Genomic DNA, 12263 nt, shown 5'->3' with positions numbered 1-12263 from the left:
TAATGCCCTTTGCGAGAAATTATTCTAGAATTTGCAATCCTTATTCATATCATAAATAACAAGAGCAAAATGGGAGATTTAACAGTATTTTATTGAATATGTATTACATACCCCCAAAACTTGAACTTTAATATTAAATACAAATCAAGTTTTTCATTTATACATCTGAATTAAACAGCAGTGGAAGTTATCTATCAAAACAGTATCATCAGCGTCAATGTGAGGTCACTACAATTTCATTTAATCATCGAAAGACAAGCTAATGCAGAAATCAGCACTGCAGGCATGATAATCTCTCACTTTAGGACAAATTCATCGTTTTAATAATCAAAAGGGTGATCGACTTGAATTGTATACAATAGATCCGAGAAGAAAATGTTTCAATGTGTGTTAGGGGGGCGGGGGGGTGAAGTGACATTTACCAGATTGAATCGGGCATTTAAAATTGTGCGTTTTTATTAAAATCTATGTACTTTGTGTGGGCAGTAGCACTGTATTTATTCATGTGAAACACGCATTCGAATTTTATCTCCTTATTGCTCTATTTTTATTCACGGTACATCAGACACTTTTTAGAGAATGTAGAAAAACCTGAAAGATATAAATAAATGCAAAAAAGCACGAGGAAAACAACTCTTTGGTGTATCCGATGACTAATCGGACTTAGAAGGACATGAAATAAAGACATTGTGAATCTTCTGTTGTATTCATAGTTGTCAATAACTGATATGAATTATGGCAGCACGTCTGCTGATGGGTTCCTCTGTGAAAATGACTTTTACACCCCTGTGTTAAATGAAAGTCCTATTGATTTCTGAATAGGATTGAATCCAACTATTTTAGCAAAGGGTAGTATGAAATTCCAAAAAATGTAATGTTTAAGTGGTCATGTATCGTAATGCATGCAGGGGTCTCTCTTGCATACAATGTTGTTTCTGAACTCCCAGGATTTTTTTTTCTTAAGAAGGCTAGCACACACTGCAAAATGCTAAAAGCTACAGAGCAAGGTTTAATGACTGTATACTCTGTTGTGTTCTTTGTGAGACTCGCGCTATATGGAAAATATTGTATGAGTCCTGTCATGCATACGATAATATGCTTCAATGCTCCCAGCCCCTTGCGGGTGCCAGTGCGTGTCTGTGTGTGTGTATCTTTGTGCGTGTGATGCTCCACTTTGCAAGCTGACAGTTCTCAGAATGGGAAGAACGGAGCCATTTGAATTGACTAGTCACACTCTGAGTTGCTTAGGGACAAAGCGCGTGTGCTTGTGTGTGCGTGTGTGTTCCTAAAACGCCAAGTTAGCTGGGCTGTGAGAATGTATCTGCTGCTTTCTAGGCCCACTGTAAAGATAATGCCCAAGGCTACAGGGAAAAGGAAGCATCCCACTGACACAACCATGTTAATTTTTTCTCATTGTGAAGGGAATATTCAAGTCAGACAAGTACCGGCGCTTTTGTCACTCATGCTCACATTCCTATCATTACTTTAATTTGCTGTTTCTTAGGCCATTGTTCTCAGTTATTTTCGATTGTTCTCAGCTTAGGGATGCTGCTGGAAAAGTGAATTTCCCTTCGGGGATGAATAAAGTATCTATCTATCTATCTATCTATCTATCTATCTATCTATCTATCTATCTATCTATCTATCTATCTATCTATCTTTTTCCAAGGTTTTTCCTTGCTGTGTATGGTAAATGGTAAATGGTCTGCATTTATATAGTGCTTTTCAAGTCAATGAAGACCTCCAAAAGGTGGTTTCTGTCATGCAGATTAGGGTAGACCTGGGAAGGAAATTCCCAGGTCCAGCTGGGAATTGTATCACCCAAATTGTATCTCCCATTGTAGCCGTTCTGTGCGGCAAATTGGAATAAATCACAGAGACTTCTGGTTTCTAGTAAAAAAGCGTTTTTGATTTTGTTTTTAATAACTTACTAGTCTTAGCAAAAGTCAAATTTATAAAATCATTACAAATACAAATGTTATGTTGTACTTTGTATGCTAGTCCTTAATATGTAGCAAAAGCTAAGGATGTCATTGACACAAACTTTGTTTTCCAACAAAAACATGAAAGCCACAAGTGATGCAATGTGTATTGTAAGAAACCTGTTCCATTGTGGGGATCAAACTCCTTACAGTTGCAGTTGAATTGACATAAAGATGAAGGGATGGAAAATATTGGATAGGTGAAGGGGAGTGCAGCAGAATAGATGTGAAGGCCACAAGAGAGACCGAAACGCACTAGATTGCATTCTTGGGAGATGAGCATGTCACCATGGCAACTGCATCCGAGAGTCACATGATGCGGAGGAGTGAGAGAGTGAGGGGTAAGGATAGTTGAGATAGTGAGAAAGAGAGGTGGAGTGAGATTGTTGGGCGTGCCAGCAGACCGACGAGGAACGGGAGGCTAATTTGAAGAAAACAGCATGATATCACTTGTAGGCATCTGTCTCTTTTGCTCGCTGTACCATAAAAGACAGGCTAGAAAACCAAGTCAAGGGGTGTAGACAATAAGACAGTCAAATTGTTATAAGAGATGAAAGATGATTGATAGAGCAAAGGCTAGTCCAAAAATAGAACAGACGACAGGTGGGATGGGAGAAAGGAAGTGTAGGGTAAGGGGGAAGAACACACTGTCTGACAGAAAATACCTTTTCTTCTCATAGATGTATACTTGGAATTGCTGTTACATTGCAATACATTGCACAGGCTCCCCTGAGAAGTGCTGATGGAACAAATAATATCCATTCCAGTCACAAAAAATGAAGTGCAGAGTATGACATTGAGTTTCCTTCATTTTGATTTTATTGCATCGCAGTACTTGAATGTGTTTCTGTGCACGTCATGAGACATTTTATGAAAACTAACAGCTGCAATTATCCTTTAAAATTCCTTGCAGTTTTACTGACCCGCTTCCGCTTTTCTTAGTGGCATAGTGTCTGCACAGGAATAGAAGAATGTTTTTTTTATAAACAGGTTATCGCGTACATAATCTGTGAAACGTCTTAAAACAATAAGAGCTCTCAAGGGGACATCGTATGATGAGGCTCTCATCCCACAGGCATTTTGGATGACGTTTGATAATGTATGTTAGTGAATAACAGGGCAATTATGAGTTTGTGAACTCTTCAACTGGAACATAGGTTTGTCTGACTTTTGACTGTAATAAATATAAAATGTAAACTGAAGTCTAATATAAAAATCTATTTTGACCCCAGCAGGGTAGGTATTACGTTTAAGAAACCGTGATTACTTTAGAAAATTTTACTTAGGAACCATGCGAAATAGCTAGTACCTTCTAGTGCTGAACTATGATAATATATTGATTCTGAAGCTTCCTTAACTAACTCTGACAAACCATACTTTGAAAGCTTACTACTTGCAATTTTGACCTGGAGTGAGCAAGCGGTTTCACAACTTGGAGGAAATAGCATGGATAGCGAGCAACAGTGGCTCTTAAGTAGTAGTTATATCAGTAGAAAAGACCGGTTAGGTGGATTACAGGACAAAACCTAGTCGGGTTGATAAACGCCAGCCGACCGACCCATTATATGTGAAACCGGCTGAAAGCAGCACAAATATTACCTAGTTAGATAGATAGATAGATACTTTATTCATCCCCGTAGGGAAATTCACACTTCCAGCAGTCTACCCCGTTGTTTATTAACAGATGAACATGATGCCCTAGGGGTGCTTGTAGCGAAGTGGATGACGTCCCGCCAGTCCAAAAATTCGACATCCCTGCGGCAGATGGAAAACTTTTCTTTGTGAAAATCCAGGGATACACCACCTCGTGTTAGCAAGTCCGCCTCCTCTCCGATTCCCCCCAGCTTTCGTGTCTCTGTTTAGCGGCGTTGAAGCCAGATTGCTCCGGGTAGCTCCGGGTGGCTACACGTTAGCGTCCGGAATGCTAAACGTGAGCCACGTTTCCGCAAAACACAGCAACTGCGCTCCCTGTGCGCTTCGATGTTTTCCACCAGCACTCGATGATCTTATTTGGTCGTGAGTTCGCATTTACCATGATTACGGATGGTACCGAAGACTTATAACGCCGCTAGCCGCTTCGTTAGCTCCGGCTCTTCCTCCACGATAGGCCCCTTCATCACGCCGGCACGAGAATTCTTCAGGGCAAGGAGTTGAAATTCCTTGAATACACGCATTTCTTGTGCGTTAAAACCCATGTCCATAGGATAGAAGTAATCCATAGTGTAGTTGTCAAAACGGGAAGAAAAAACACAGAAGATAGGAGCAGACAATAAAACAATAGGGCAGCTGCTGGAAAAGGCAGCCGCTCGTGGCAGCGCCGCTTTGATCTATGCAAACTATGTTATGTTATGTTATGTTATGCAAACTTCTCTATTGGTTACTGACGAGATGGCAGCAAACCTCTTCAATTTATTGCGGTTAGGGGGGGAAAGTGCAGAGTCTCAGAGCCAGAACCAGCAAACTCAGGGACAGCTTCTTCCTTCAGGCTGTCTGTATTTTGAACTCTCTCCCTAACCCTACCCCTTCCCACCCCACTGCTTTCTGCACAAATTAATGCAAAAGGCTCAATTTAGATTCTGGCTATACTTTGAACACATTTTTATACCGAAACCTTTAATATTTTTATATTTTCATATGCATACACTTTTATGTTTTTGACATTGAAGATATTTATTATCTGTTTTGTGCCTTTTTTTCCATGCACATGGGGAAAAATAAGTAATTTCATCTGTGCTGCATGTCCATCATAGCATATTTGACAATGTTGAATTTGAAATTGAAAACATGCAACCCATGTAATATAACTAGTTGAGATGCCCACATTTTTCAGGCACCAATCCTCGTAGGGCAACATAAACGGTCATAGAAAGCATCTTTCTCTGCCTTATAGTGCTCTTGTGGGTTCAGAGTTTTCTTGACTGATGGCTTTTAGAGAAACTCAAAATTGAAAATGATTTGTTCCTACAAAATGTAGGTTCATCAAGCTGTTTGAGTACAACTTAGACTGCAACATTTATGATGCACAGGCAGACACAGGCAGAAGAAGGGCAGGGCGACTGTTTATTAGAATGCAGAACTTAATGCACAATGCAAATATGAAAAGAGGCAGAACCGTAAAAGTAAACAGCGATACAGCAAGGGATTACTGTGATGGTATTTTTAGTTACAGTACTTTTTCAATATTTTGTGCCTTTAACAGTGTGTATTGACTACTTCTAAATCTTTTATATGCATAATCACGATGTATATTATGGTATGTTGGGTATTCCGATAGTTACAAATTAAAAAAGTGTTCCTGTTCTGTGAAGGTGCGAAATCATGACACCCCTGTGTTTTCATCTGCCGTGGTTGTTGGCAGAATAATGACATCTGCCCCCTATCTATAACGTGCAGGTCACGTGAATGCGCCTTGACTTTTGAGACAGAAGTCACATTCCAAAAGATAAGATGTGTATCAGGTTTAGGACCACATATGAAAGTGGCCTCTGTCTAGTCTAGTGCAAAAAAATCTGACGTGTTCCGTTCAGACGGACTTTAACAGATCGGATACAAATCACGTCCGTGCAAAGAAATCCCATTTCCCTGCAGTGTAAACCTAGCCTTAGCTTCTTGCCCTCGTGTAATGCTCCCAGCACGTTGCAGGTCGCCATATTCACACCCCCACACTCATAGGAAATGAAAAGGAAACAGGCTTTTTCTGCACAATCCTTTCTATCACCATCACATACACAATTCACTTGCATAGACACTACTGACCCTGTTCAATACGAGGTGTTTATCTAGTACCCTTTGTCTGCTCAGTGCTTCTAAGTGTGTCTATGGCCCCCTGCCCGGCACTTAAAAGTGTCCAAATAGAAAAGAGATTGTGTGTTCACTTTGCACTGAACCTCATTCGCTCACGTCCAGATGCACTCACACACCTCACTGTGTGGCTGTAAGAAGACTACCAGGAGCATCAATCACACTGGGAAGTTCGAACTAGGCTTTAGCCCACTTCTGGAGGGGAAAACAATCCATCCAATCAAATCTATGTGTATTCGTGTGAAATTCAATACCTTGCAAAAGTATTGCCCCCTCCAAGAACCTTTTGACATATTGCCATATTTGAGGCGTCAAACTTATAAATAAAAATCTCAAGATATTTTCTAAGAATTAACAAATTGTGAGACACAATTGTGAAAAGAAACTAGCTTTCGTTAACGTTTTATATTGTGCAAGTACAAAAACTGAAAAGTAGGCGTAGCAAAAATGATGGCCCCCTTTAGGTTTATACTTTGTACATACACCTATCGGTGCTATCACATCCTCAATTCCTTTTGGGGATGTCCGTACAAGTTTTACACATTTTGAGACAGCTCAAGTTCCTTAATGTTTGATGGTGATCGTTTGGCAAGGCATTTTTCCCAACTTTCCACTACTGCCCTATAGCAGCGACCTTGAACCCTTTTGACACAAAGAGCCATAATGGCAAAATATTTAGATTTTTGTTTTTGTTTTTCAGAGTGAGAGACAGCACTGTGCCACCCCTACCACTTAACCAATCAAATTTGGCTTGGCTGGCGTTTCTGGCTGTTTACAGGTTGTCTGTGGGTTTGCTCTTTATATACTGGACAGAACCATTCATACTATTAGTGCTACGTCGACTATGTGTGCACTAGACTTAATTCTGCGTTAATCAGGTTTGGAATGCTATAGATGAGATTTGCATGAGTATAATTTTATTTCCGAGTCATATGTACTCATGAAAAGGGTCGTATATGGCTCGCAAGCCATAGGTTCCCAACCCCTGCTCCACAGGATTGAAGTCTGGACTTTGGCTTGCCAATTGTTACACCTTTATATTGATGGTTTAAAACCATTTCATTATAGATTTGTCTTTATGTTTTGGGTCATTTTTCTGTTGGAAGGTGAACCTGCGCCCCATTCTTAGGGGTCTTGCAGACGTCAACAGATTTTCTGCCAGAATCGCCCTGTCTTTGTCCCAATCCATCTTCTCATCAACTTTAAATAACCTCAGAGCATGATGATGCTACCAACATGTTTGACAGTGGGGATGGTGTTTTCAGGGGGATGTGCAACGTAACGCATTGCCAAAGGTTTAGAGGGGTGGACAGGTCTTTGCAGGTCGGCAGTGGTTTTATGTTCTCTCCATTTATATATTATTACTTGCAAATTGCTTTGGATGAAGTATTGATGCGGTAAAATCTTGTATCGCTTTCCTGCTTTGAACTTTTTTATAGCTTTATTCTGGACCTGCCTGGTATGTTCTTTGGTCCTCACATGCTGTTTGTTCTCCATTGTCTGCTTTCAGCCTACTACAGTGCAGGTGCATTTAAACTTAAATTTGATCAACATTGGATTATTCAAATGTCATTAGTTGGCTGAGCTAAAGAATGGGCTGCAAAACACTTTTTAATTTTTTTTTTTTATAAATATATTATAAAATGTTGAAACGATTTGGTCCCACTTCATATGTTCTTGATTCTTAGTAAATGTTTTCAGTTTTTTTGCTTTAAGTTAGAAGCCTGAAATGTGGCAAAATGACAAAAAGCTCAATACTTAGTCGCTAGGCACTGTAGTTGTTTAGTTCAAGCATTTTCGGTTTATTCAACAAGAGCACGTTCATTGTGTCTAAGCTGCACTAAGAGGGAACGTTATTAGTTATAGTGTATTACCAAGTCTATTCTTCAATTCGGTCAAATTCAAGTTTATTTTTCAAATACAGATAGAGATAATTATGTTTGATGTTCTTCCGTATATGACTGATCAAGAGTTATGAAAAGCTAACTTTGTTAAAAAACAAAAAATATCTAATTTGATGGTGCTAATGGAGCGTGGGCAGACTTTTTGAGTCATGGACCAAGTGGTCTTCCAAAAAATGTGCAGAGAAAAGAGGAAAAGAAACGATTTGAGGTTTTTGTTGTGTGTATGTGCAGTCTCAAATCTAATACCTCGCTAATATGTAAGGAAAAAAAAGATAATGTAGGCCTCTCAATTTTTTTCTTGCATATATTTATTAATAAATATCCATGTACAACCAGTAGGGTCGATGGCGCACTATTTCCTGTGGTGTGTCTTGGGCAATTACTGCCTGGTGGCGGCCATTTCTCTCAAGGCCCACATATGTTTCCACCCAGTCACGAACCAAATGATTTCTATTTTGGTCCAGCAGGCCAGATTAAATAGCTTAGTGGGCCATAATTTTCACACCCCTATGCTAAAATCATGACGGGAGTTCGCATGGTTTTTTTATTGATGTGATTAACCTTTAGTTACTCAACACATTTTAGCAAAATGAACTCAAATGTCTCCAGAAACAGCATAAAAGGAACAAGGAACTAATTTGATTAGAGAGCCTTTAACATGTATGAATATAATCAACTGCAACAAAAGAGTTCTTGGTGCCAGAAATTACCAAAACCAGCTCCAACGTTCTAATGATTAGCATTGTTTGTGATGAAATCGGATCTCAGCATTTTATTATTTGCGGAGCAGCCTGGGCACATCCCATAATCTGTTTTCATGAATGTGGATGCTTTTTACTGTATTCTCCATTTCCAGTATTAGTTTGGCTTATACACTGCAATTATAATAGAAATTAATTGGATTTTTTGTGCTGTTAGATATCTGCTTGATATTTGTTTGGTCATTTCAGTTTCCTGCCATATACCAGAAATGTGTATAGTGGGTAGGGCTGCAACTAAGACAGTTTTGGGTCGACTATCGGAACGATTTGTTAAATCATCATTTTGATATATATATTCAAGCATGAAATTGATACATTTATTTAGCAAGTTATAATAGACCCAAGAAAATTGGTACATTGAAAAATAGTCAAGTCATGTGTATTTTTATAGCTCTTTATCACAAGGCGTCTCAAAGGCCTGCACAGACCACAGATTATTGCAAACCACAGACTATTATTACACCATCCCTCGATCTAAAACCTACATGAGGGCAAGGAAAAACTCAAAAACCTCAACATGAGGAAAATGAAGAAACCTTGAGAAGGGACCGTACATGGGGTAATCCCTCTTCCAGGATGACCAGGCTGCAATTGATGTTGTAATAACAAATAATACACAGATATTGAGCCTGCGGCACACACGCTAACCACTGCCCCACCGTGCTGCTCTTTTGGATCTTGTTCTATATTTATTTTTTCATGGAAATTCATTCTTCAGGGTTTAGTACTACTTTTAGACAAACTGTTTGGACTTTTTTAATCCTCATGAGTCTTTAACGTGATATTACTTTCTTCTTCCTGTCTCACTTTAGGCGGATGCCAAGATGGTGTGTGATGTCGTCAGCCGTATGGAGGATACGGAGCCTTATTCCAGTGAGCTGCTGTCCTCCATGATGCGACTCTGGTCCGACTCTGGGATCCAGGAATGTTTCAGCCGCGCTCGGGAGTACCAGCTTAATGATTCAGCACAGTAGTATGTAAACTTTGTTTGTGTATCCTGGGTGTGTTTGTGTGTATTTTTTCTTGTTCACTCATATATTTTCCTTTTGATATCTCTTTGCCAGATTTGTATGCTTGCCTCATTTAGCTCATCACTCATAAAGCCACAAATTTTCAATAGTGAAATTTAATTTGAAAATCGTTTTTTCTTGTCCACTCCACGCATCGGCCCGGTATTGCAGTACCTCCGGGAACGGTGCATTCGCAATGATTGCAGCAAGGCTTTAGGGCTAGGACCTTAGCTTGGCCTTTTGGCTGAGAGTAAGTGTCCCGGCTCCTAGGCTTTGTAGCGTATTATGAACTGACCGATAACGGATAATGGATAATGAATAACGAAGATAGAACAATAACCCTTAAAAACCCCAAACCCCCCTTTTCAAATTGTACTGTTGATTTTCTGTTCTGCTAAGAAGGGATTATGTTAAATGATAAATAACTTTTATAAATTCTCAAACAAAACAAAACAGGCTATGTGTTCTGAAAATGCCTTTTAGACAACAAAATGCAACAGATGAAATAATATTTCTGAGTGATAAAACCAATATAAAACAAGCAAGTTCATTCTGCTTACCTGGTAAGTGGTAACGTATACTCATGTATGGACACAAAACAATGATGGTGGCTAAATAACGGTATTTGTCTTTAGATGGAAAAAGACGTACTGATGATAAGTCAATCTGTCTGTTCATGCAACCTGAACTCCTAAGCAACTTATACAAGTAAAAATATACATTACATTCACAAGCAAGACTTTATGCTGTGGATATTTATGTTGCATTGTGAACACAAAAGGAACAGATTTTGTATTAAATGTTTATTTCAGTAATTTTTATAGCTAGCATTTATGCAGCACCTCAATTTCCTGTTACTTTCAACTTAAATCCTGCTTGACACACATCCAAACTGAAGTTTGCATTCGCTTTATGCTAGGTTGTGCTTTAAACTTGGTGAAAACTAGTGTCATCTTGTTTCAAGCCTTAAATTAACCTGATCATTAGAGAAAACAAAGCAGTTTTCTAAATCCAAAAAGAAGTGCCATACTAGGTAGTAATCGTCTTTTTTATAACTTAGCTCCAATAATAAATCTGTGAAAAATACAATTTGTTTCCATTGTAACTTATTATTGTGTTTATTGATCTATTGCAATAAGCTGCACCTTTTGTCACACAATTTCAACCCTGTAGCTTAAGCAATAAGTTGGCTAATGTATGCATTTTTGAAACGGCTACCAGTGGTGATAAAAGAAGAAGCAAGCGTTTTGTCGACCTGATGGCTTTTAGAGAAACCGGAAAGTGATTAAGATTTACGTGTACCTTATATAGGTTCGTCAAGCTGTTTGTGTACACCTAAAAACGCAACATTACTGACACACAGGCAGACAGAGGCAGAAAATGGGGCAACTGTTTAGCCAATCAGAATCCAGAACAAGTCAAATTAGGTCATGCCACATTTATTTGCCTAGCCCTTAATCACAAGATGTCTCAGAGGACTGCACAGGTTGCAATTACACCATGCCCTGATCTTAAACCAACATGCTGGCAAGGAAAAACACAATGCACGGTGCAAAGCCGCAAAGTAGCGAAACCACAATTGAGTGAGGGATTACTTTATATCACCCACCCCTAAAAACAAAGGCCCTGTTGTTTCCTCAACACAATTTCTAGTGCAAACAAAATGCACACTCCAACACACAACCATAATTATGTATCATTTTCTCAATGTGATCATACACAGGCTATTACTGCACACAGTCAATTATCATTACCAGACCGCTGCTGATTTATGTTGAGTGCTTGCGCGTGGGTAAGAATAGAGACGGCAGGAGAAAAGGCATCATACATAACGAGGGAAGGGATGTGGGGGGGAGCCTTTTACGTAAAGTGCCATGCTTGAGCATGTAAACCTTGTACACCCCTTTGACATAGATAAGGTCAAATGACATGATGGAGGGACAATTTAGAAAACAAACACGTTTTTAGTTTTTGTGGGGTGGCGAGCCAGCCTTGAAGTTATGAATACTGAAACTATGAAATGTAGACTACGTTATAGTATACAAAGTTTAAGGGATTCAAAAAGCTTTTTTTTTTCAATTAGGCACAGACAGTGTCGTGTTCTTCTTCACAATTATGCGATTAAGTTGCAAAATAATCCAAGCGTCAGAAGACTCGAGAAATTAAGTTTGTAAGTTGACCGATTTGACTCATATCCTCTAGAGATGTGACATCATCGGATGAACACAAGTCTTTTGAAATGGCGAATCCCATTTGCTCAACATTTAAGGCAGCGCCGAAACAGATGGCGATTGTCGTGTACAGAGATTGCATACAGTTCGTTTCTGTTTAGAGAAAATTGAATTTTCCTTATGACTGTTTAGTCGGAGTTTTACCTGCAGTGTGCATTCCTTGTTTCTCTTTGCCTCCTTTTTAGGAATGCAATTGTGGCTTTTCATGTGTGTTTTTGCCACTAGGTATTTATTAGCATCAGGGTTGCCAAAGGCTTGCAGTTTTGTTTGCTTCAAGATAGCCCATGTTAGCAGCCACTTAGCTGGCGAGCCTGCTGTTTCCATCGGTTCATTCATGTTGATTGCCATAGCCGTTTTTCTGTGTTGGTTCCTGGTTAGCCCGGCAGCTGACTGTGTGTTTTCATTTGGCCAGCCTCACATTTTCTGCTGAGGCTAAGGATACCTTTCGTGTAGGCTCCGGGTTAGTCCCTATGAGCTCTCCATATGTTAATTTGTCATTTAGCCCCTTTTTTGCTGCTTGCCCTTTGTTGTACCATTACTGAAAATGGCATAACCCCAAGTATTCTCCACAAAA

The 12263-nt window shown here is 39.4% G+C and overlaps 1 protein-coding gene across 1 annotated transcript in view; it reads left to right on the top strand.

The window, feature by feature from the left end:
- LOC148362391 (guanine nucleotide-binding protein G(o) subunit alpha) overlaps window positions 1–12263 on the top strand; it is a 119420-nt gene that overhangs the window by 62362 nt on the left and 44795 nt on the right. The window contains exon 4 of the mRNA XM_088339798.1: window positions 9261–9421. Within this exon, the coding sequence (XP_088195924.1) occupies window positions 9261–9421 (161 nt within the window). The remainder of the gene's footprint in view (window positions 1–9260; window positions 9422–12263) is intronic.

The sequence above is a fragment of the Urocampus carinirostris genome, chromosome 7 (genome assembly GCF_059441175.1).
Source record: "Urocampus carinirostris isolate Australia breed hairy pipefish chromosome 7, RoL_Ucar_1.0, whole genome shotgun sequence".
NCBI classification, from domain to species: Eukaryota; Metazoa; Chordata; class Actinopteri; order Syngnathiformes; family Syngnathidae; genus Urocampus; species Urocampus carinirostris.
This window is presented reverse-complemented; position numbering and strand designations above follow the sequence as displayed.